Source organism: Castor canadensis, chromosome 7 (genome assembly GCF_047511655.1).
Source record: "Castor canadensis chromosome 7, mCasCan1.hap1v2, whole genome shotgun sequence".
In the NCBI taxonomy this organism is placed as follows: Eukaryota; Metazoa; Chordata; class Mammalia; order Rodentia; family Castoridae; genus Castor; species Castor canadensis.
The window spans coordinates 149,289,637-149,315,650 of record NC_133392.1 but is presented as its reverse complement, the minus strand read 5'-3'; the positions used below and the strand labels follow the sequence as shown (position 1 = coordinate 149,315,650).

At 41.1% G+C, this 26,014-nt stretch overlaps 1 protein-coding gene across 10 annotated transcripts in view; it reads right to left on the bottom strand.

Annotated features, from left to right (window-relative positions):
- Positions 1-26,014, bottom strand: part of Ubr4 (ubiquitin protein ligase E3 component n-recognin 4) — a 132,318-nt gene that overhangs the window by 66,208 nt on the left and 40,096 nt on the right. For 4 of the 10 annotated variants that reach the window (XM_074081182.1, XM_074081185.1, XM_074081189.1 and 1 more), the window contains exons 23-55: positions 25,371-25,553; positions 25,077-25,199; positions 24,757-24,986; positions 23,416-23,537; positions 22,404-22,501; positions 21,346-21,503; positions 20,402-20,611; positions 19,156-19,257; positions 18,840-18,940; positions 18,408-18,606; positions 17,887-18,075; positions 17,395-17,458; positions 16,028-16,219; positions 15,323-15,393; positions 15,092-15,239; positions 14,294-14,521; positions 13,493-13,663; positions 12,196-12,378; positions 11,163-11,321; positions 10,665-10,817; positions 10,035-10,262; positions 9,566-9,723; positions 8,466-8,637; positions 7,901-8,102; positions 6,604-6,767; positions 5,961-6,177; positions 4,909-5,125; positions 4,107-4,139; positions 2,812-2,875; positions 2,246-2,380; positions 1,122-1,296; positions 360-443; positions 130-270 (exon numbers count right to left, since the gene is read on the bottom strand). In XM_074081182.1, the coding sequence (XP_073937283.1) occupies positions 130-270; positions 360-443; positions 1,122-1,296; positions 2,246-2,380; positions 2,812-2,875; positions 4,107-4,139; positions 4,909-5,125; positions 5,961-6,177; positions 6,604-6,767; positions 7,901-8,102; positions 8,466-8,637; positions 9,566-9,723; positions 10,035-10,262; positions 10,665-10,817; positions 11,163-11,321; positions 12,196-12,378; positions 13,493-13,663; positions 14,294-14,521; positions 15,092-15,239; positions 15,323-15,393; positions 16,028-16,219; positions 17,395-17,458; positions 17,887-18,075; positions 18,408-18,606; positions 18,840-18,940; positions 19,156-19,257; positions 20,402-20,611; positions 21,346-21,503; positions 22,404-22,501; positions 23,416-23,537; positions 24,757-24,986; positions 25,077-25,199; positions 25,371-25,553 (5,074 nt within the window). The remainder of the gene's footprint in view (positions 1-129; positions 271-359; positions 444-1,121; positions 1,297-2,245; positions 2,381-2,811; positions 2,876-4,106; positions 4,140-4,908; positions 5,126-5,960; positions 6,178-6,603; positions 6,768-7,900; positions 8,103-8,465; positions 8,638-9,565; positions 9,724-10,034; positions 10,263-10,664; positions 10,818-11,162; positions 11,322-12,195; positions 12,379-13,492; positions 13,664-14,293; positions 14,522-15,091; positions 15,240-15,322; positions 15,394-16,027; positions 16,220-17,394; positions 17,459-17,886; positions 18,076-18,407; positions 18,607-18,839; positions 18,941-19,155; positions 19,258-20,401; positions 20,612-21,345; positions 21,504-22,403; positions 22,502-23,415; positions 23,538-24,756; positions 24,987-25,076; positions 25,200-25,370; positions 25,554-26,014) is intronic. The other 6 variants (XM_074081187.1, XM_074081192.1, XM_074081183.1 and 3 more) reach the window with 5 other exon arrangements.

The following is a 26,014-nucleotide window of genomic DNA, read 5'->3' as shown; positions in this document are numbered from 1 at the left end:
ACCATATAGGAAAAGAAACAGTTGAGAGAAAATCCTACTCCCCACCACACTGCTAATTCTCATAGGGAAAATGCACTGATCTCAGAGACTCCTATCTTCCAACTGATTCTGAAAAAAAAGGATGATGACCTGGCAGGCAAGCAGGTGCCAAGAAAGCATTCTTGGGTTTGGATGCATGGAGTTTCCAGAAGTGATTCACAAGCTGAGTGATGAAGCTACAACAATCTCCTTCAACCTGCTTCTGTTGTTCTTTCCCCTCGTCCACTCCTTCTATACAGAAGAAAAAAAATTATTAACAATGGTAAATCTAAGACAGAATTTAATTTGTTTTAAGGTTAACTCAGGTCAAGGAAGCTTGCCTGCGGAGGGAGTTTCAACTGGGGCCCCAATGAATATGCCAACTATCCCTAGATTCCAGCAGGCACATCTAGGAAAAAAACAGTCTGGGAAAGGAATATCACAGAAAACATTGAATGTTAGAATTAAGTAGAAAGGGGAGCAATCAGGATTTTATAGCAGATTCAAAGAGTCCTGTTCCAACTGTTCAACTTCTAAAACCTAGGGGAATATTTGAGATTTCTCTAGAATCTGGATTCTAGAATTGTGTTGGGAGGACAAACAGGATGATGACAGCATATGAGAACATGTCAATGACAGGAAATTATAAAGGCATATAAACTCTACTTGATAAACGGTAAAACAGGTTTGGTATTCAGCCAATGTGATGAAAGATGAAGAAGTAGGATCAAACACTGAGAAAGATCACTGTGCATATTAACAAGGTACTGGTAAAAGAACATTGCTCCTAAGCACCAGTGCCAACCAAGCTTAGTTTTACCCTCAAGACCATAAAACATATTAACTTCAGAGACAAATTATATCTAAGGTCCAGAACACTACATAAACACAAGGATGATCAAACGAGTGAGCACTAGAAAGGGAATTCAGTCAATATGGTACAAACCTAATGTCAAAGGCACTACAAGGTACAAAGAGCAGGAAGTAAAATTCCTGTCTCAGAGCATGAAGTCAGTCAGGCCAGTGAGAACAGGAAAAGCATGAGAGGCAAAGAAGGTGCACTATGCAGATTTCAGGACCACGGCCACACAGGCCAAGTTCACCTGTTTCCATCTGGGGCAGCTTTGACTCGGTAAAGTGGACAAGGTTGTTAGGACGCATGATGGCAATGGATCGAGCTGTGATCACCAGCCTCTGGAACACCTCAGGATCCAAATCCTTGCCTTCTTTGCTGGATGTGTTGAGACATTGCACAGCTTTGCTCAGCAAGGCCTGATCCTATAAAACAGTAGTATCACAGGAGGTCAACCATAAGTAAAGGCTGGTCACTAAAGCATAGAATAGGGGACCCTCTCTCAAGAGAATGGATCAATTACCACGAACTACCTAAACAAATCTTCCAAGAAGTCCAGTATATTAGTCTTAGTACATAAAACATTAGTCTTTAGAAAGTCAAAAGCCATGCAAGCAGTCATCAATGCCACAGGAAAATGAGAGCCCACGCAATCTTTAGAACTGTAATAACCCAGATTGCTTCCTTCAACAGAAGGACTCATTTCCCAGCAAGTTCCTACAACTCAAGGATAACGATTCAAAAATGCTCTTTACCTAGGAGGTTGATCAGGCTAAACTCATATTTCTGTTTTATGGGATGGAGGCACAAAAGCTAACAAAGGTTTCTGGGATAGTAGCTTCTCCCAGAACCCTTCTTCATCCTGGGTCTGAAATGTCCTCTTTTCTATCTCCAAGAAACTAGACCAACTTACCTCCTTCAATAGCCACTGACTCTCAGAGGGGAGACTCTCTCCCCTAGCCTCCCCAAGACTAACATTGAACAACCACCTCACACACAATTATGCCTTGCACATCAGCCCACAGCTGAGGGATGAGGACACCAGCAGGCTTCACTTCCTCAGTGATTCCCCATCCCCTCACTCTTTTCCAGGGAGAAGCCACCACCTATGCTCAGCATCCTGCCTTCTTTCATAAGTCTTGCTGATCCTGTTAGAGGGACAGAAAAACTAATGCAAACCAGGTGTTTTTCTGTTTTGAGTGGTATTCATGCATTTCTCGTGAGAAACTTCAGACTCTATGTCTAATCTCAGTGCTATCCATCCTTTCTCCAGCTTACTTCACTAGGCCATTGTTTTACACATGAAATGCCAATTCCCTGTCAGGACTACAACTTCCATTTGTACAGAAGGCATTCCCAAGAGGGAACAATTACCTTGTGGCTGTGATAAGCTGAGCGGCTGGTGTGCAGGCTGGCCAAAAGACTCTTGGATTGCTGCTGGACACTGGCAGGTGCTGGCAGGGACAGCAGCAAAGTGGCCAGCTCCTGAGCTGCATTCTTGTTTCTCTCCTGATGTAAAAGACAGCAGGGTTATCACCAATCCCACCAACTCAATGAAAAATACCTCTCTAGTCCACCCTCCCCCTTCCCTTTCTTCTTTCCTTCAAGACACCAGGGCTAGGTTATAATACCACAGACTGCCAAAAAAACAAACAAAAAAAAAAACTTCAGAAATTCTATTCCTTCTAAAAGATAGGCAAAGAAGTAGGATCCAAGTTCACAACTCCTAGAATAACATTTGTCACCAGCACTCATTCTACTCTTTGACAAATCTCACTGCAGTCCTCAAAAGTGAGACCTGAAGCTGAAGACTTCACTGGTACTTCTTTGCAAATGAAGTCTGGGCCATAAGTGCTCTTTAGCTATAAGGCCTCAGGCCTCAGTCAACTCCATTAAATTCCAGCCTCTTCAGAAAGCTCCATGTGCTTTGAAGAACTTGCCTTCTCGATGATTGGGCCAACAGCAAAGCAGCTTTCCAGGGCTTCTAAAGAACTCACAACAAGCCTGGGGAGACAGAAAACCTGGCTTGAGTACAACTACCATTCTCTCTGCCTCCTGCTTTAGCACAGGCAAACTATAGTTATGAGGACCTTGAGGACAGCTAATGAATGCCAAGTACAAAATCAAAGCACAATAAGACCTGCCACAGGCACCATGCATACTGCTGCCTGAGTTACAGGCCAGAAGAAACCTGGCTCCTGCTTGAAGATCAACCTGAGGCCATGTTCATAATCCATCACTCAAAGACAGGGCTTTTCTTCCTCAAAGAGGATAAATGTGTTTGCTTCTGCTGCCTGTGGCAGGGATCACTGAGATGGGCTTAACAGTCTTGATGCAATAGGACCCAAAGCTCAGATGCCCAGAGATCAGTGGGCAAAGGGAAACACAAAGGAAGGGTTAAAGCCATCTTCTTATACAGGGAAGGTTACGGTTAGCCTTTACTTACACCTCCAAGAAAATGCACACAGGCATTTCCTATGAGTCCCAAAGTACAGTAAAGTGAACACACTGTAATTTTAGGTGCATGCCACTTGCCAACATTCAATGGGTAATACAAGGCATCTTTATAAAATCGAGAGATTCTCCCTTAGGAAAGAAATAACAGGGCTAGAGACGTGGCTCAGGTGGTACAGTGCCTGCCTAGCAAGTGCAAGGCCCTGAGTTTAAACCCCAGAACTGCCAAAAGTCAAAAACCAAAAAAAGAAACAGAAAGTCCAACTATTTAAAGGTACCAAGTACCATGCTCCGGGGCTTATTCCTTTGAACAAAATGTGGCATTGTAAAAAGACCAACATCCTGACAGCTGAGGCTCTGGACAGAGAAAGAAAAAGTATTGAGAAGGTGGCTGGAGAGAAAAGGAGTAAGGGGTACAGGAAGGCTATAAAAACTAGGGAAGAGGAACAGAGGCATAGAACAAGCTTTCTAGTGGCTTACCCCTCCCCCCCACCTCACCCCCAACCCCCTTCTCATCCACTGTAAAGAAGGAGCAGCAAGGACTGGGGTAAGGAAGAGAGAACTGCTTGAGTCTGACACAGCCAACACCAAGGGTGCACTCACAGTCCTGGGTATGCTCCATTTTTATACATGGAGAGCTCTGTAGCCATGCAATGACCAGAACAGAAAGAAGCAGGCAGACTCTGAACAGAAGCAGAATCAAGGCAAAGCCACACCATTGCATACACTGCTCTCTGACACACACTCACTCGTGCAGAGAAAAGAAAGAGGGCATACTAACCGGTCCAGCTTGGTTAGGGACTCAGTTTCAGAACTTGGGGGAGAAGCAAAGAAAAAAAAAAGGATAAAAAATGTGAAGCTCAGAGAAACCTGGAAACACATCCTAAGCAAACCATGTATGAACAGGGTGGAGAAAAAAAAGAAAAAGAAGTGGGCTAGGGGTGGGGTGGCCTGCTGGTGGGACGCAATGAATCCAAGCAAGGCTGCTCTTATGACTTATAATGTAAGAAACTCAAAGTCTTACATCATGAGTTATTCCATCTACCATGGCAAACTAGCAGCTACCCAGCACAAAGAAGCCAAGCATGGTGCTTAAGAATGCCACCGTAGGAAGATTTAAGGAACTGCAACCTGCGACAAGATGCAGCAGCAGCCTCTTTTACCTGCCAGGTCATTACTACAAAGTAAGTAGCTACTACAGAGAAAGATGAAAAGATGATGCAATCAGCAGGGAAGAAAGTTTCTCCATCACTTCAGCAAGGCTGAATCCTAATCTAAAATACTATTGTTTAAGCACCTTCTAGTCTGCAGCCTCTGGCTACTCCAAAGGGTACTGAGCAGTAAAGAAGGGATAGACCTCTGCCTGGACAGAGATTCTGGCATCAGATGATTCTGAGCCTATGTTTCAGGCTTCGTCTGCACACACTAAGGAGACACTGAATGAACATAGGACACTGTGAAAATGGGATGATCACATGCTAGACATACGACAGTTGGAGTGGCTGACTCTCTCAAGACCCAGGAAGGTTCTGCAGTGAGTAAAAAGGGTAAAAACTAAAGCCAAACCCCACTAGCACTGGTACCTCTCCAGCACGGTGCCACTGGTGGTAGTAGGAGTAGCTGAGTCACTGTCTCCAGTGCCATTGCTCTGGTTCAGGTTTGAAGGGCAGATGTTACTGACAGAGGCTGAAGGGAATTCTTCTGGGGGCTCATCAGGCCAGCCAAACTGCTCCTTAGTCTTGCCATAAATTTTTACAGCATCTATCATGGTGACACCTGCCGGATCCACCGAGGCACCAACTGCAATAAGCAAGAAAAGTCTTTAGGAAGCACATTCTAAAACTAAAGGATGCACATCACCCTTCAAAGCAAAGACCAGACCAATCTGAGAAAAGGTACAAATGACATCAATTTTATAGACACAGAGAAACTTTATCTGATGAGACACTAGCAGCACTTTTGATGTAGGATGCACAGAAACAGCTTGATGGACCAAAAGTCTGTGACGTCTCCTATTCAGAAAAGTCCCCTGTAAGGATCCTCTTGTACTGTCAGGATACTGTATCTCCCACCCCTCACCCCCAAGGGTGTCTAAGCACTTCTATTCAAAGTACAGGTCATCAACACTCACAACTAACAGCAACTATTTCTAGAAAAAAGAACTTTAGAGAGGTGACTAATAAATGATAGAGAAGATAAGAAAAGACTCAGGGATTTGGACTCTGAGGATTTAAAATTTCCAATGGCACAAAAAGGACTTATTAAACACATCTCAGAGATGTGTAACCTGAGTCCTTCATCTGTGCTTGAAAGCCTCATGATTTCACAAGCCAGTGTTGCCTTTTCACCGTCTGAACATGAAAGCAGCCCAACTGGTGAGGTCGATCCTCCAACACTAAGTGAATACTAACCGAGTTTATGGAATCTTAACCCCTATTCTTAAGAAGACTCCTTTCCTGACACCTTGCCTATTTTGCATCTTAAATGAAGCTCAGTTTTCCAATGGCAGAGACCACAGGAGAACTCAGTGGTGGAGGGAGAGAGAGGGTTCGGAACACAGGAGAATCATAGGCTGGCAGCAAACAATTCCATGGTCTGATAAGGACTGAGTTTGCATCAGAGGTTAGTGACTCACTGAAGAGGTTCAGCTTCTTATCGGCTTGCAGGGCTTCTTCTCTGGTAAAGGGGAAGTCAAACCAGCGAGAACGACTCAGATTAAGTTGCATAGTTCTACCAAAGATCTCAATGTATGATGGGGCCCGTTCAATTGCCTGTGTCCCAATCTGGATCCGCATGCCTGTCATCACCATAGTACTGTTGTTGTTACTAATCTCAATGGTAAAGCCACCAGGCTGTAGGGAGAAAAGGCACACATCAGAAAACTAAGTTCTTGAGTTCAAAGTATGAATCCTTCCTGTGATATCGTCTCAACTGTACACCTAGATAAGACCCTTCCTTTTTTAACTCTTGTAATGACTTTCTTGCTCCCAAGGAGGGGAAAACAGAGGAAGGGAATGGATTCTCTGCCATGTCAGGATTCCTTCTCTACAGCATTAACCACCTCCTGTTGCCCTCTGCACAGTAACCCTGCTGATAATGTTGGAAACCTGGTGGGATGAAGTCCTTCAGCAGGTGAGAGAGAACATTCATTTATTCAAGGGACACTTAACCAAAATGGAGTACTAGCAACTGTGAGTACGTACTTCCTATGAGCTTGGATCACATTATTTAGATGTCTTTCCACCCAGGGACTGAACTGAGGCCAAAGCAGTCCTCACCTTGGTGTTGGCCACATACATGCCAGTGGAGTTCAGCCGGTGCTTTATCTGTTGTGCATTGTACACTTGTAGTAGGTCATTACCACCAAACTCCACATCTGTCAACTGCTGGTTGTGTTCAAAGAAGTCAATGGGGAAAGTCACCTGGCTAGATGTACGGGTTGCTATGGAGAAGAATACCAGACTGTTAGAGAGCATCAGTACGTATAGACTCTGACACCTGTGCTTCTACTCTATAGCTAAAGACTCTGCCCAGACAGCCCATACTCATACATTCTACTCTTTCTAGTCAAACTCTGGCTGGTGTCCAGTGTTTGTTTCAGCATGATACTTACATGTGATCAGATCTCTAGTGGTTATTATCTCTAACCACATGACCAAGCTATATAAAGTCTGGTATTCATTTTGGGAGTTCATAAGAATGGGCTCTGTTTTATTTACAGTGAACAAAAAATACTTCTCTAAAGGAAAATGAGCTACACCATTATCTCAAATTGATGCGAGAGCAAATTTAATGTAATGTGATGACCAGTGCAATGGTCTCTGATAAGCCAGATTCACTCACTCCTAAATTCAAGCTTTGTCTTCTCCTGAGTCCTCTCATCAGCCAGAACCAAGACCACCAGCTCAGAGATCTGTGATGAGTCTCTGCTACTTAGGGGAAAATTAACCAATCAAAGGGATCTACTTGTCAATCGGCTCCATCCTGTAGGCAAGCTGCTTTCCCTAAATCCAGAAAGAAAATGCCTCAAACAAGTCAAAAGACATAAGTCTTTATGTGGCACTGAAACACTAATGACCTGCAGCAGACAGTCAATGGGTGCTTGCCATGAAGACCTTTGCTTTCAGGAAACTAAGTAGCACTGGTCTGTCTCTCTCTCTCTCTCTCTCTCTCTCTCTCTCTCTTTGATGGGACTGGGTTTGTATTCAGGGCTTTGCACTTGCAAGGCAGGCACTATACTGCTTGAGCCACATCTCCAGTCAACTTTGCTCTGGTTATTTTGGAGATGGGAGTCTTGAGAACTATTTGCCTGAGCTGGCCTTGAACAGCAATCTTCCCAATCTTAGTCTCCCAAGTAGCTAGGATTATAGGCATTAGCCACTCGTATCCAGGTGGAGAGATGAGTTTTTAAATTATACCACAAAATGACTCAGTGGTAGAGTTTATCTCTGTCTTTACTGAGTGTGCAAGTAGGGTAGCCACTGCCTCTTTACAGGTATTTATAGTAGCCTATGCTTGCCACGGTCTAGGAGAGTGCTATGCTCATTCCCCACAAGTCTCTAGAAGGGGCCTTACTGATTGTGGCTGTTTTGCGCTTTCGAACAGGCTTCATGATACTGATAACACTGCTAGGCTGCAGGGATGGCTGGAGCCAGAAGGAAGTATTCTCCACATTGGCCATATAAATGCGCAGGCTGCCATCCTCACACAGCAATATCATGGTCGTCCGCTGCTGCTCATTGCAGGCTGTGTGCCTAATAGCAACCATGTCTTGGATCTAAAGGGAAGGGACAGAAGAGGTTATTTCCCAGAGAAAGAGGTAGTCAACCAAGTAGCTTCTAGGCAGACAGGGGTGCAGAAGAGTGGCAAAAAAAAAGGCATTTAGAAGAAAATACATTGAAAACTTGATTTGTTTTGGTTTCTTGGTTTTTTAATACAAGGTCTTGCTGTGTTACTCAGGCTGGCCTGCAGCTCATGGTCCTCAAACCTCCACCTTCACAGTGCTATGATTACAAGTGTGTACCACCATACCTGGCTTGAAAAATCTTTTAAAGGCCTCCATTGAAAGAGATGAAATAATTTCATAAATTAAAAAAACATACCAGGTTCCAGCAAAGTGATGGGAGTATCTGCCACTAACCTTTGCTTTAGCAGGAAGAGTCTTAATCTCCTGGATGAGAAAAGTGTCTGGTTTCACCATAACTACCAGGGGCACACCTGTCGTCTGCTGCACGCAACACACCAAGCCAGGGTGGTTCATCACCTCAGACCACTGGCAAAGGGCAGGAGAAGTCTTACTGCCACCATTAGAACTGCAGAGAACAAAACTGACCACAGTTAGGGTGTCACTCACCATTTGATAATTCTTTCTTGACTTAATATGCCATCCCTTAGCTATGTGACTCCAGAACAATATCCTTAGCCAAGGATTCAGATTATCCAGGACTCAGTTTTACCCTGAATCATGTACAGATCACACATTCCAACATGTGCCCCCAGGAGTCTTCACCTAAATTCTACACTGCTAGGCTGCAATGGTCTGAGGTGACCCTATGTACCTCAAGGCTGTCAACTGCATAGGGCAATGGAGTTGCCTGAGGCTGATGGTAAGTATTCTATAAAGATCTCTAAGCACATCAAGCTATGTATGAATTGGTGTCCATTTAATTTCATTCCAAACCAGGTGATTCCCAAGAGATCTGAGGGAGAGTACCATAATGGCTCTTCAGTGGCAGATAAGAAAGACTAGAAGAGACCCTAAGGTCTTCTTCCTGTTCCTTAAATAAAACTCACTACCTCAGATACCACTCGGCTATCTGGAAACTTGATGAAAGTTTCTACCTCCCCCACCCAGTTTCAGCCATGCCCACAGTACTAAATGCCATATTCTATTTGATGGCAAAGTAACTTTTCCAAGGAGGGAAAGATTAACAGAATTATAGTGCCTACAAGACATTTTTGCTCCCTTCTCGAAGTATGATAATTATTAAAATCATACTTGCTGCCTTGCAAGGTTTTCCTTCCAAGTCACATCCCCAAATATCTCTTAGAGATTAGGGTCTTCATAGCAGAAGACAAACAACCCAATCTGCCATCCCTGGCCTATACCTAGCAAGGAAGGACTGCTGGATAAAAACAAGCTTCACCAGACTTAACACAAGGACAGGCATGCAAAGAGAAATGGAAAGCCCCTGTTGAACAAGGGTATTTGGAAGGCAGACCTTCAAAACTCATTCCCACCTTTTGATGTTGATGGGGAAAAGCTGCAACACTTCCAGAGTCATTCTGCTGATGGTGGCTGCAAATGATTTGCCCTGACAATAGCTAAAGAACAGCATCTGCAACACGTGAGAGTAGTATACAGACACACCACCACCGGCCACCTGACTGTTACTATCCTGTTGGAGAAAAAGACATGCATGTACATTAACTTACTATCGTGGCTATACCTTCCAGAGTATGGCTGAGCTTTAAATCATGATGGCGTACCCTTTATACTCTATGCATGAGGCCCCTGTGAGTAAATCTCATAAATATTCTTAGAATAAAGGAACTTCAAGTTGAATCAGATCAGCCATGAAGGACAAAAGTTTTTACTGTTAAGTAAAAATTTAGAAGCACCAAAAATGAAAGAAAAAGAGTAACAGGAATTACTAAACTAATTAAATATGAAACATAGTTAATTAAATTATGGAACAGGTGCGCTCACCTTCAGGTCTTCATGATTGATTTCCAATACATTTGTGACATAGAATGGTCCCTGCTGGGCACTGCTGGCCTCCTCCATGAGCTGAGTATAGATGTATCCAGATGAAGACATTATAACAATGATGTTCTTTCCCTCCTCATTGAAGAGGAAGGTAACATCTCTGATCTTTGAACTCGGCAGAAGAAAATAGAAGGTTGGACTCAAGGCATCAACTGACAGGTCATAGATCTACAGGGTGGAAGAAAGAGTAAATAAGGGTGATCTATTTCAGTCCCATCTCCAAAATATCCTGGTGAATTTTAAGAGCTGCAACTAGTGAATAATGAGCATTCATTCCTCATTTAACAGCACCTACTAAGTGTTAGGCACTGTGGCACATATAAAGATAAATGAATAGGGGAGAAATACACATAAACAAATTCTATAACAAGTACAGTAATAGATGTGTACTTGGTACAGCAAGAACAGAAATAAAATCAATTCCATATTGCCTACAGAGAGAAAATACCTACTCAGTAACACAACAATAGCAACAAATATGTTTGTTTTTCAATTTCTGGAAGAAGCTAGCACATAATGGCGATCATTATTTAAAAGCAAAACAATATCATTATAAAGCTATAACTGTACCTTGACAAAGTCTGCAGTGACAATTGCTAACTCAGTCTGTGAACCAGGTAACCACACAGCTTTAATAATGAAATTCCCTGTTGCCAACTGGGGGTGCAACACCAAGTGATCCGAAACAGAGCCTGAGCTACCAAAGGTGAGCACATGGCAGTCCTGGACATGGGTTAAAGAACAAAATGGTTACAAGGTGATTTGGACGGTAAGATAATTCATTTTAGAGTTTGCATGTTTCTTTTTCTTTCCTAATATTCTCTGCCTTCACATAATATTTAGACTGTCTAGTGACAATTCAGGTTTCCAGAACACACAAAACTGTTTTCAATAAAGGAGCAATCTGGAAGACCTGGAAGGAATTCAAAGAAAGATTTCTTTTGCATTCTAATAGCTTTGAAGATTGCATCTCAACAGTGAATAAGAAAAGATGGTGCTGAGAACAGGGAAGAGAAGGTGACCAGAATCCATAGCTTTAGGTAATCACTCCTGGATGATGATTTTTACCTTTAGCCCACAAACCGCCAAGTAGTCCTCCTTGCAGGGATTTCCAGTGAGGCTCAACACAGTAAAGGGAACTGGGGCAGAAGCCAAGCGAGTCAGAGTTAACTTCCTTTTGCTGGAATCTGCTTGCTTTAGGAGGGCAGACAGTTGCAGAACAGTGATCTGCAAAAGAACCATCACCAGTTTATTCTTAATCCTTGTCCTCTTACAGAATAAAGTAACAAAAACTCTTTCGATAGGCACATTAGGTCATAGGCTTTTCTTGTGGGTAAGTCTCTTAGGAAATAAGTATGTGAATATTAGCCACTATTTCTTCAAACAAAAAGACATGAAAGGTCTTTAGTTCCCTCTATCCAGTATGAGCAGAAGAAACAAGTAATGAAATCAACTTTTCTTTGTAAAATCATTTCACAAAGTTAATTCCTATGTGCCACTATCCTTTTCCAGTTTCTATGAAACACTTTTTGAAATTATTTTATAGCTATTTTAATGACTATCCATACTTACACTTAAGGTTAAAATGATAATAGTAGTAACAGGAGAGGCCAGAATATGGAGAAGCATGAATTAACATACCCAGCTCTCTTCCAACTTATACTCATTCTATAAAATATAAATGTCCCTGTGTCCTTACAGTATAGGACGGCAGGGAAGAACTAAGTAAGGAACACTGGGTCTTCCCATGAAAGCTTTTGCTTCCTGGTTTGTGCCCTCCAAAGTGACCAAACTGAGCAAGACAATGAGCCAAGCTGTCCTGAGTAACTGCTGGTCACTACCTTTTCCTAGGGGGTTTAAGGATGTTTTGAGTGGAAGTTTACTAATTAGATACAGTCTTTGTCCTAGTCATATCAGCTTTAGAGCTAAATAATTCAGGGGTCAAGTAGAAAAGCTCAATGAGATTGGACTCTAAAACACCCTTAGAATCCAATGGATGTTTTCCCATGGGGGCAGATCTCAACATGGTCATCTCTCTGTTCTGCTTAGCATTTAAGACAAACTTTTCCTAAAATGACTAGAAAGGAACTGGAGGACCTACCTTGCCCTTCTCATGGCTGACAGCCAAATGCTGGCGTCGCCCATGGGGGGAGGAAAGCACACACATAGCCACCCGCCGGAGCACATGGGCACTAATCAGCTGCCTTATAGTCTGGCCCTGGTCTCCACTGTAATTCATCCGAACATTCTCAAAGGCGCCTTCCTGAGAACCTAAGGTGGGAACCTGGCAAAGAGGGAGGCAGAGAAAGTATGTAGTAACAAGGCAAATAAGACTGAGTAAAATCATACAATATTCATAGGACTAAAACGCTGCACAATTTAGTCATTCAAATGCAATGGATTTTAACCTCTAATCCATGCATGGCTGGATAAATTTGTTAGCTATTTTTAGTCTAGTAATAACAGCATAGTGCATTTTTCATAATTTAAAGTCAGAAACTCTATGAGGCTGGTGGAGTAGCTCAAGTGGTAGCGCATGAGCCTAGCAAGCATGAGGCCCTAAGTTCAAACTGCAGTATCACCAATTAAAAAAATCCAGAAACTCTAGGGGTAACCAACCCTACCTTCAGTATTTGGCTTTATCGTCAATATCTAAGAACTGTAAGACCACTTCTCTAAATATTCTGCTTTTAGTAAAGTATATGAATGCATGTGCATGTGTGTATTCCAAGTAAATGTTACTCATTTACCCACTGTCACCATGTGAGATTGTATCAAGTGCCTCATGCATAATAATCTGTTCACTTCCCTTTTACAACTGCCTTCACTTTAGTGTTCACTACTTATCGCTACAACTCAGAGGACAGGAGAGGCCTCCCCAGAAGTCCTATCTACAGTGCTGAGCAACTGATTTTAAATGGGTAATGACTTGTACTTCTATTCCATGTCATATGAAAAACTAAAGGAGAGTTGTCTTTACAAAGGGACGATAAGCAACAGAGAACAAACACTATTTTGCAGGCTAGATAAACCTTATGAAAGAAGATACTGTAAAAACATTTCCTATTTTATATAAAGAAGAAATTTCTATTGTAATTGTCCTAAAATGGAGATTTCCACATGTTAGGAGTTCACACAGTCGTAAGAACTAAAAGGAGGACTTATTCCCTAGGCTGGTCTAAATGATCCTGAATTCTCTTCTTGTACAGATACATCTTATACATTGATCATTAATTGTCCACATTATGGTCAGGGGATAGCATAGCTTAGATTCTAAGTTCTGAATGGCCTGGGACTGACTTCTAAGTATATTCCTCAGAGAATCTAGTACACACTGGCATTCCAATCAAGTTGCTGGTTTTTATACCCATCAAACTTCGTGATCCTGACACACTCACCATCAGCTGGTCTGTCATCTCAACCACCTTGTCGACTGTATGCAACTCACTGAGGGCCTGCTGTGCCCGGCTGCTACTCCCCACAGCTGAAGCCTGTTGAAAGTTGGTCTGAATGGCATCCATGAGGAAATTGAGCATGTCTAACACGAGAGGAGCGAAGGAGAAATTGGCCTGAGAAAAATTAAAATACAAGCGGAAAAAAAAAAAAGAGAGAGAGAAAGAGAAATAATGAGTCACACTCATAATCTTGTCATTAACTATCTTCAGAATCCAGTTTTCTTACCTCTAGGTGGATATTCTCACCATCACATTATTCTCTCCAGAATCCTGAATTTGACTTCAGTCCATATGCAACTATGCTACTAACCCTACAGCGATTTTTCTAAACCAGGGGTCCCACAGAGAAACCTTAATCATCCAAAGCACCTAGCATATATAATTACCTAACTTCTCTCTTATTCAATAAAGGGTGAGAAAATTAGAAAATAACCATTCAAATCCTTTTCTGCATTCTGGACAAATGATGGCCAAGAAAGAGTCCACTACAGTATTCTATAATTAAGAATACCCTTCCACTTGCCCCATTAATACTCTCATATTCCTCAAAAACACATAATTCCCTAGACAATGACAATACATACTATGTGGATTCTGGTAAGAACAGGCAAACTTAAGAGAAAGGGAAAAAAAAAAAAAAAAAAAAAAACAGTTGCAAGGGGAGCCTTATGCATTTCTGACTCTCACTCAAACTTGCCAGGCCCTGAACTGTCTACTATACTAGGGACCACCAGTAAGCCCCACCTGGTTCTGTAGCTCCTCCCGGCAGCCCTCTACTGTGCGACACAGGCTGCTCTTCTTGGGTTTCTCTTCATCAGTGACCTTTCCATCACAAATGGTAACCTTGGCCTTGTCAGCTGGTGAGGTGCTGGCATGGCGCACCAGATTCTCTGAAACTCTAGGTTCACTCTGAAATGCAGACTCCTTCATGGTGGAGCTCATGCCACTGCTAGGAGTTCGCTTCACCAGTGCCTAGGGACAGAAAATGTCATACAGTCCCTAAGTTCTTTACCTAGCACAGATGAAATACTGCCTAAAAGTTGGATGTGGTAACTCACACCTATAATCTCAGTACTCAGGAGGCTAAGGCTAGAGGATCAAGAGTGCAAGGCCAGCCTAAGCTACAGTGGAAGAGCCTCTCTCAAGAAAAACTATGGACCGGTGGAAGGCAAAGAAAGAAAAAATAAATACTGCCTAAGATCTTGGAACCAAAGCAGAAACTGGCTAAGTATACACGTTATCCAAAAAGCCTAATTCATGACATTTAACTACTAGCTAACTTCACTGCACATTCATAATATCAGGTGTTCATTATAACATCTGAAATTTTGGGGAGCTCTTTAGGAAAAACTGACTTCTAGATCTCTAAGGAGGCTGCTGGTATTAATACTGTAAGTGAAGTGCATAGGCCACAATTGTACAGATCATCAGTAACAGAAGAAAATTGTATTCCTAGACCCATGTATCATGGAAGTGATGTGGGAACTTTCCAGTTTGGCTTTAGTATTCTTTATAGCTCGGTAAAGATTCTAAATCTCTCACCAAACAGCTGCCATCTTCCTTGGCTCCACAGTCACAGAAGAAGGATCCATACTTGGCATAAGAAATCTCATGATCCTTGTGGCACACCTTAGCACATACTGTGCACACTCCCACACCATCCACCATCTTACAGGTGTGACAGTGGTACCTATGAAAAACAAGAACAAAAAAAAAGTTGAGAATTTCCAACAATCAAGGCCCAGCAAAACTTCACCTAAAAGGAAGACTTACCAATGCTGATTCATGAACTCTTTCTGTGTGATGGTAAAAGTGCAGAGTTTATTGCAAAGAGAATCTTCATCCTTCAAAGATAATAAGTCTTTTTTAATCAGAAATATATCCCTCCACATAGGTACCCACAAAAACAACACATATGGAGACTCATCAATGACCAACAGAAACCTGTCCACAGGGAAGTAGCTGGCTGAGTAAAAATTTGCTGTAATTTCAGGTGCAATCTTAGGTTTTTATGATTAGGAAAAATTTTAAAAGAACTTTTTTTTTTGGTACAGATTGGGGATTGAACTCGGGGTTGCACTTGCAAAGCAAGCGTACTACTGTTCGAGTCACACCTTCAGTCCATTTTGCTCTGGAGATGGGGTCTTTATTTTGTAGATGGGGGTCTCAAGAACTATGAATAATTCATCCCTAAAGTTCTATTTTTGGATGCAAAGCCTAAAAATGCAAGAAGACTAACTCTAAATAGAAGAAAGGCACATGTTTATTGAAAAGTCCTCTTCCCAAGAGATCCCCATGGCTTGCTCTGTAGGCCTAGAAAAACAGAAGGTTAACAGTCTCACATTAGGTATGTGAGCTCGAAAAAAGTGACAGGATTGCAGTTTTAAAGCTCAGAAGGAGCTGGAAGACAATGTCAAAGACTTGTTAGCATGCTAGTTAGTCATTATCTTAAGAGATTAGAGATTACTTAGTACTTACTGAATCCTCAGCCTGTGAATCTTCCTCTTCTACTGCCAACTCCTCCACCCAGTCTGAGTCCACCTCAATGGCTCGTTCTTCACCGTCCACTGAGAGGTGACTTGGGCCTTGACCATTACTCTGACTCAGGGCATTTGTGACATCAGCCAAGTAAGACATAATATGGCATGTGCACTCCAAGATTATCACATGCTATAAGAGAAGACCACAATCCCACAGGAATTTCAGTTCTCCATGTTTTATTACGTAGACTATATTTTCTAAAGTTCTTTCCATTAAAGTTCAAGGTCAGAAGAACAGTATAAAGTTGTAAAGAAAAGCAACATGTTTTAATTATCTATTTCCCTAGCTGTTACCACTATAAGTAGCTGGTCTTACGAAGTATTACAAGATAAAGCAGAACTGAAATTGAGAGAATGGAGTTTAAATGAAACTAAAGTCCTTCAAGATAAGGCCAGATTTTAAATATGAAAAGGCTCTCATTCACCTTTTTCCCTACCATTAACTTTTATTTTTCCAAGCCAGCAGCAAAATTCATTAATTATCATGTTTTAAACTAACATGGAAGGAAAAAGTAGCTTCACCAGAGATCAAGAAAAAAACTGTCCTACAAACTACTGCAGGTAGTTCATGTTTCTTAAAAAAAACCCAATAATCTGTCATCAGACTCAGATTTCTAAGCTTCTTCCTTTGCATTTTGGCATTTCAGTGCCACAAGTACAACAGTCAAAGTCAGGCATTATGGCTCACACCTATAATTATGAAGAGACTGAGGCAAAAGATTGTAAGACCCTGTCTCAAAAATAAATGAACAAATAAGAGCTTAATTGGTCCAGCTGGCTTAAAAACAAAAAAGGCAGGGGAGACAATGGTTAGCAGGAAGAGAGGGAAAGATGAATCAGTGCCATGCTGAGTCTACAAAGCCAGTTCTCTGCTCCTGGTCACCATGCTCCAGGTTAATGGGCAAGAAGTAAGGGAAAGCGTGGGAACACAAGACTTCTGTCAGTCTTGAAACTCGTTTCTCCGCAAAGAGCCCTGACCCTGCAAGCACACTGAGCAATTCTAGCTTCTGGATTGGAGGTGCACCATTAACTCAAGAGTGTACAGTTTCAAACCATGGACAGGGAGAGTTTTCCCTAGCATATCAGCATCTTAAGAAAAGCAGGAAGTCACAATGTTTTAAGAAGGATTCTGCAGCATGTTTGTTTACCAAAAGATTAATTTATTGCCACATGAAACAAGCCTGAGATTAGAGTTAGCAATTACATATTACTTGGAGATTATCAGCCTTGTCCTCTGCAGGCTAGCCATGGACAGAAGCCACAGAAAGGAGAAACTTCCACCTGACCAGTCCTCACTTTTCTTACCTTTCCATGCATTACATTGGCATTCAGTTTCTCAACCACATTCTTCTGTGACAGGTATTTCTTGCTGTCCCAAAAAAAACAAAAAGAGGAGGGAGACACAAAATCATCTCAGGCACCAAAGAAACAAAGCATCTTCATTAACCTTGAATCAGTGTGGACATTGTGAAGCAGAAGTACTCTTAGAAAACTACATTTAATACATAGTTACAAATATTGGGGTGCTCTGGTCTTAGAACTATCATTGACATTTGGTATCTTTTCCAGGACTTCTCTTGGGAATAATGAACAGGAAACTCTACTAAAAAAACAATGGAATCTAAAATAAACAAAGTAACTGATTATCACCTTAACCCTCAATAAAAATGTAGAGATTCAAGTTTCTTTTACACTTGCTCTGAACTACAAAAAAAGTAATCTATAATTAATTACCCTTCCCTTCTCCAAGTGCAATGTGGTATCTATAAATAGGTTCCTTCAATTTCATCATCTTACCATCTGCCCAGCCAGTCCACAGCAGCATTATGAAGCTGAAGGTGACCAGCACCCTGACCCGCACTGGCCAAGGTTGCCATCACAACCATGAGTTCAGGGAAGCCGGTCCCATCACCATTGGCCAGCATCTCTGTTGCCATAGGGGTCAGGGTGCCCAGAAGCACAGCACACACACCTTCCCCAACTTGGCTGGTAGAAAAGAAAGAGCAAACTGGTGAATAACCAACAGGAATCTGACTCTGTATTTCAAAATTTATAAGAGCAATTAAAATTAGTTTTAAATTAAATACTGAATATATATATATATACACACCAATCTCAGCTTTGGACTTAGGCTACTAGACCAGAAAACATTCACACAGGATGCAAGAGACAGGCTAAGTCATTGCAGAAGTTTTCCCATGGGAAAAATCAAGAATCTAAAGTAGATCCTGGAGTCATACAAAAGGGAGACATGGAAATGCTGCAAATGTTAAGACTGGGGTTGTTAGGGACACTTGACATATAAGCAGTTGTTCTACCTGTTTTCCCGAACAATGTATGTAGTCAGTAACTGTAATAGCTGCCGGTTCTCCTGAATTATATCCAACTGATCGGAATCTTTTGGGGGTGATGTAGTCATGCGGGTGAGCCAGGCCTGCAGGCGCACAGGCTCTACACAAGCCAGCTGTGCCAGTGAACCACACAGATGCAGAAGGCTCGGGTTAGGGCTCTTCTCAGCTAGGAACAGACCAAGAAGCTACAGTCAGTGAAGAGGGGCCAGATCAGGATAATGAAGAGGCAAACCAAGAACCAGAAAAGAAGGAAAGGCTTTTAACTTCCTTCCAAACTTTGAGAGATTCTTTCCACTTGTTAGCATTTTCATGCTGCAGTTAAACTCGGGTAGAAGATAGGCACAGTATTAGCTGGACATCAAAGTTCCCATAAGAAGATTACTAAAAGCTGTCACTCACTCAGCTGGAAGAGTTTGGTGAAGAATTTCAAGACTCTGTTACAGAATTTAGCAGAGAGGTTCTCATTGGCCGTGGCCATCATGATCTGCACAAGTTCTCCACTGCAAGGCGGGAGGGGGAAATGGAAGAATCACATTAAGTCTCACATAAAAGGAACCCATTTCTATTTCTTCACACTCTCATCTCCACTAGGGAAAATGGTCACTTGTAAATCAACCACACAATGTGTTCTGAATCAACACACACAGGTCCCTGCTTTTAGTAGGTACTCACAAAACATTCACACTGAATAAGGTGAAGGTGAAGTACTACTTACCTATCAGAGAAAAACTCCTCCATGGCTTTTCGGGCCTGGCTGCTTTCCAGTTGCTTTTCTAAATATTGGAGACATTCCTCCAAGATGGATTCATCTAGCCCACTGGGAATCAAAAGAAAAATTAACTACCAATAATAAGATCCATTTCAACGTTCTCCTCATATTGACTTTGAAAAACCCTGTTTATTACTAGATCTGAAGGCAATATCTGTCAAAGTGTAGCATAAAGTCTTAGGCTAGGGGTGTTGCTCAAGTGGTAGAGCACCTGCTTAGCAAGGTGAAGTCCTGAGTTCAACCCGCAGTACCACGAAAAAAAAAAAAAAAAAAAGTCTAACAATGCCTAATAGGAGTTTGATAATGTTTAACAAAATAGCAGCAGTACCTCTATTTTATAATTTTACTATCCTCTTTCATAGGAAATTGAATAGGAAAGGCATCTGAAGTTCAGAGTCCTAATTCATACTCGGCCAGTGATTTCCTTTGGGGAAGAAGGGGAGAGCACACTTTGGATAAATCATTTCTTCCTACCTAAATTGTCTCAAATTTGTGTGTGTGTGTGTGTGTATGTGTAAAGAGCCAAATATGGCAGCATGCACTCGTAATCTCAGCACTCAGGAGGCTAAAGCAGGAGGACTGCAAGTTCCAGGCCAGCCTAGGGCTACATAGTAAGACCCAGTCTGAGAGAGAAAGAGATTGAGAGAAGGAAAAAAGGAATCCTTGAAGAAAACCTGGACGGACCCTAAAACAACAAAGAGGCAGGAAATCACAATCCTTGACCCTTTATTTGAACTGTCCTCGATAGGGTCAAAATGCAGTATTACTTTTCTTTATGGCTCATCTGCATCAACATGGCCTAAACTATCCAGTTAAAAGGTGCTGGGACCTCTTAATTCCACAGCCTAACCATTTTGGAAGTATAATCACAAAAATATTACAAACCAAATTTAATGGAGTTCCTATGTACCCCTTATCACAGCCAGTATCATTTATTTAATTATTTAGGTCTCCAAATTTGAACATTTAAGCCTTCCATTTTCTAAACATTTATTCCTAAGAATCAACACAAAGATTCCAAATAATTCTTCAACCATTTTGACATAAGTGCAAAATGCACACAAGCAGAGTTTCCTGTTGAAAAGCATAGTAATATGTTATCTGTTAATAACAAAGGCAGCTATAATAATACAAATCACTGACAACAGCAGCAGGTCACAGAAATCTCACTGTTCTTCTCCATCAGACTCACCTATTGGGATCTGCATGATTGGCCAAAATGTTGTAACAACCAGTAATCAGCTTTTCATAAACACGAGCCAGGAACTCATCAGACTCTGCAGGGCCCAAGATGCGTTCTAGGGAGTTGCTACTGATCTCAGCAACACTCTCAGTGCTTGACTCCAAAAGAAGGGGTAACAAGGTCCGAATGACTTGTGGTGGGTTCATCTCATCAGACCACCTTTAGCACAGAAAACAGAACCAGGTTAGAATTAACTTCTCAAAATGCTAGAAGATAGTGAGAGTAATTCGAGTAGTAATTGAGAAGAAGGCTTTTATTCCAGTCTCTCCCCCTTGTTATTTTTATATACATATAAAATCATACAATTTCATATTCTTTTTCACTATTATAATCAGAAGCAACATAATTTCCATATGAAAGATACATTAAAATATCAAATTAAGATGTATTTTGTAATATTCAAAACAACAAAACTAGCCAAAAGCTAAAAAAGTAATCCTTCCTAGAGTTTATTGTGGGGAATATGGACCAGTGTGAAGGCAACACAATGTATGACTTCACTTGTGACCTATGTATAGAAGACAAATCATCCTGGTGGCCTGCACTACTCCTTATGATGACAGAGCCTAACTCCTACAATGATACTAAATAAATGTTATTGAGTAATCTGTCACTATCACTTTAAATTTTAAAGCCAAAATAACTCCAAATCACAATTTGCCCTTTCTAAAACACACTATTCAGAAAGAGAGGAGGTGGTACCCTGCTGCCCTTCAGATCTAAGGCTTCACAAATCATCGTAGGTAGGTGCTTTCCCTCTACTGTAATGCAGCAGGTTGTCTTGGCTAAAAAAAGGATATAAGATAAGTGCTATATAGTTACAAAAACTCCCACTGTCCTCCTTTAAGGGCACAGATGTAAAAAGCACCGAGGTCTAGGTTCTGGGTACTCACACAATCAGATCTCCAGTCAACCTGACCAGTGAGAGAAGAGTATGCTTCAAAGAAGCAGCTAGGGGCAGACTTTGGCCACAAAGAGTCCCCAGGTGAGCAGCTTGCACAGCACTGATATAACTCTCAGAAGGGATGGTGTCATTGGCAAAGGCATTGCGCTGAAAGGAAGCAAATCAAATGTGAGTGGATAAGATACTGATACAAACTAAGGCCTCACTGAGTTTTAAAACAGTGCCTTTCACTCAGCATACACTGTGATTGATCCAGGGAAGAACAATGGGGTGGGAGGAGGGAGTTCTAATTTTAGTAAGTACTAAGTTAACAGTTAAATACAACGAATGCCCAAATACCAATTCCAATGATTGGAATATAAGCCATACGAACAGTAAAACTATTGTTTTTCTGCAATAACTGAGAAAGACCTGGATTTTGCAATGCATCTGGTCTCCATTACAAAGATTGTAGTTATCTTGCACACAGCTCTGGGTATTATAAATAGAGGCCAAGATTACAAAGCAGTATAACAAGACTGTAGCACTTTGCTTTTCCACAGAACATTAATGACAGAATAATCTGTTAATAGAGGTAGTTTGAGTAGAGCATACACAAAGATCAAGTAAACTGACAAGACTCAAAGGATCTAAAAAACCTAGAGAACCTAAAAGATATTCCATAAAATCATAACAAAGAACAGGTTCCTGACACAAAAGCTAAAAAGGAAGAGAGAGAGTTAACATTTGTGGAGAATTCCTATGCCATGTCATGTGCTAAATACTTTACATTCAATACATTCAATAATCACATGTTAGTATCTGACAGATGAAGAAACGACGACTCAGAAAAATAGTTCGTGCTCTTGATTTCATAGACTTGTAAGCAAAGAGAGCACTTGAAAACCTCTTGGGTAATTAAATGCTTTGATTATTGATTCAGCCATAGCAAATACTGTTGCAACATGTGAAGATCTCTCGGTTGGTAGTTTAAGCCTAAAGAATAAGAGCAGAACACAGGGTGGCTAGTGCTCAGCATTTCTACCCAAGGAACACAGAGGGACTCACCCAGGATCCAATGTTGGGAAACTCATTAGTATTGATATTATTCCAAGATTCACATACAGACTGCACTGACGGTGGCAAATTCTGAACCAGTGTTGGACCTAGAAGTGACAGTATGGATGAGGAACCATCACAAGAAAGAAAGAGTGACACAACACATTTAAAAACCAAAACCCAAATGCAAAAATGAACATTACAGCTCAGGCTGTCAAAACTATTACAAAGACAGCTTAAATGGTTATTTCAATAGCAGCCCAAGAACCAACTCATTGCTTAGTAGCTAAGAATCTCGAGTGTAAGGGTTCATTTCTTATCCTATTCACTTTCTAATCTCCCAGGTAAAGAAGACAACTGAACACAAAGTAAGAGGAGTAATTTAGCAAGTCAGCATTAAACATATGCTCCCTGCTCTATGTAAAGTTATCATTTTTATCTCTTTTCTTCTAAAAACTAATTGTGAGGGCAGAAACCACTGATGCACACTAAGAAGAGCAGTCAGTAAAGCAGTATTAAATGAAACTCTAAATAATATTGAGTATTTAAAGTTTGACATTAAGGGAAACACAAATGGCTGCAAATTTTGGAAAGTGATTTTTATACTGAGCTCCAAGTCCACTCAAGTTCTTCGATTTTTTCAACCTAAATTCCTACCAGATTGTTCCTTACCCAGAAAAGAGAATCTAAGTAGTAGCTGGCTATTCTTCCTAATCTTTATAAATGAAAAGAAAGACAAAGATTGATGGCAAAGGCAAAACAGCCTCATCTTTGGAACCAACTGATCTTGGGTTGGATACCAGTTCCATCATTTGCAGGACATAAAGCAAATAAACTTCTCAGTTTCCTACTGAATAAAAAGGAGATTGTAATACTTTATAGGATTACTGTGAACATCAAAGCAAATAAACCTATGTATATAACTGACACACACAGGAAGGCTTCAATAAATAGTAAAGGTAAAAGCAGAGAGAAGCAGGAGTACAAATAGTATTGTTCAAAAGCACATTCATTCACTTACCTAGAGTGTTTGCCTTGCACCTACTAGAACCAATAGCCAAAACAGCAGCAAAGCCATGCAGTTTCTCCTTAGATGGTTTTTCAGTGGTTCCCTCTTCATTAAAGTTCTGCAGCAAATAGGCTCTGAAGAGAAAGGGGGAGATGAGTGAAGCTGTAGGAATCTAATCCCACTATGGTGAGGAGAAACTAACCTTAGAGAAGTGAAAAGTCTCTATCTCAGTTTCCAAGGCTATTAAATACAGTTAACAGTTACTAGCCCCTTCATGAGAATTCCAAATGGTAATTGTTTCCTAAAGAATATTCCATCCTCTAAAATGTTCCCAAAACATGATTCCACTACAAATATATAAATTTAGGGAACAGTGAAAACTCTATCCTTCCCCCACCTTGGAATACATCAAACACTCTAGAGGTTAAGGGTATAGCTCAGTTTTAAAGTGCCTGCCTAGCATGCACATGTTCCGTAGGGTTCCATCCCTAGCACTGCAAAAAAAAAAAAAAAAAAAAACTCTGAGAGATAGTATATTTTTGTTTTCCCAAGCTTACTTGCTCAAGAATATCAATTAACAGCTCAGTTAGCCTAAGTAGAGCCTCAAAACTCCTAGAAAGCAGTAACTTGTTCTGCCTTGGCTACTGCTATAACTCAAGCACTAAGAATAGTACCTGGCACATAACAGGCATGTATATTTGTTATTTGTGTTTATTGCTAATATTTGTTCAAAAAAATTGCCTCAAGAAACAGCCCTCTCCATGCAAGGCAGTTATAGTAAAAAACAAGGCTAATCAAGTTTTACAATGATCCAGGCCCTCGTCACTAAAAGCCACACAGAATATGAGCTGAACAGAATATGAGGGACAAGTAAATAAACTTCAGAAGACCAGGTAGGACCACTGTATGGGAAAGCCATGTCTCCACTTGTCTAATATTATCATGGGGGGAGGTCAGGGCCAGTTTTGCCAGTTCTTCCAATTTAAGAAAAGCCAGAAAACTCAATTTGTAGATAATCTCCCAATTTTGAAACACTGAAAACAAATTTTAAAGCTCTTAAACATTATTTGCAAGCCAAAGACTATGGGATGCACAATTTACAACGTCTGATATACAAAGAGCAAAATTTCAAAATAATTCACTCACAAAGTTTTGTTTTTTCTTTTCTTCTCTATCTAATGCCATGAAATTTAAAAATCATTTAAAGGGCCTCATCTCAGTGAATATGCCAAGTGGGGAAAGCCCTCAAGGTGATATATTAAAAAAAAAGAGAAGATGTAAACTGCTACAACCTTTGGAGATCTGCTCAGGATGAGCACTACTCATACCACCCAGGTGGGCAATTCATCACACCTAGTGAATGATGCATATGTGTCAATGAGTTGGAGCGTAGCTGGAAGGAGGTTCTTGGTGATCTCAGATGACTTATGAGGATCAGTCTCGGCGGCCATCTTAGAAAAGTGCTCATCCAAAGAGACCTGGACCTTCGAGATGGCAGCATCAAGGGTGTAGATGGACTGCAGACTGGGAATTTCATGGAGCTGCAAGATGGTGGTACAGTCGATGCTACAGAATGATGAGATCTTTAAGAAACACCCAGGATAGCAATTAGTTGTGGCAAAAGGCTGTGGTAGAAGCCAAGTTCTGCCATTATGATACCAATGCTAGCATACCTGTCGAGCAAAGTATTCCTCTACAATTTCAACATCATATTTCACTGAGCTACACTTGGAAGATGCCAGTTCTATGAGGGAGCCAGCATGTTCAGCCTTCATTCCCTGTTTGATAAGGTTATCCTAGTTGGACAATTAAAAAAACGAAAAAACAAAAAAAACGTGTTTAGGAAATCAATATGGAAAGTCTAAAGTTTTGTTTTTTTTTTTTTTTAACTTTAAAAGTATCCCTAAATGCAGAGCAAGCTGGCCACAAGTACTCCTCACAGCTAGGTCTACATTCCACTCCAGTACCTTTATCCAGTTGACATAGGAGCTGATCCGGAGACGGGAGGACCATCGTAGAGTGTGTAAGATGTCACACTCACTCATCTCAGATGAATTCATGGCCAGTTGATTCATGTACATCTTTGAGGGTGGCAAAATTCCTAGGATCCTCCACAGTATCAAGAAGTAATACTGAAGGGCACAGGCCTCCTGGAGGAAGCATATGGAACAGTCTTAGACATAGCATATAATATTGCCTCAAGATCTAACAGTAAGAACTACTCCAAATACAACTTTTAAAGAGAATTGTGCAGATTCCCTATTTTCAACTGAGATTTGGCCCACAAGCCTGCTTTCCAGATGTTTCTGGAGAGTATACCTAATAAGACAGTAAAACACATATAAATAACTTACTCATGTTCTGTACATTTTATAGGGAAAAGACAACTTTGGCTTCCCAATAATTTACCAATTAACCAGAAGAGAACAGGACATTCTGCTTGGCAGGCCTGCAATAAGCCAGCCCTTTGTGTGACCTAGAATTATTGTTATTGCTTATAGAAAAGACACATTCATAGGACCACAGAAAAAGCTCAAGCTTTTTTTTCACAGGATACACAGCACAAGGGCAGCCACTAACCCACAAACTCACATTTCTCTCATGCTAACCA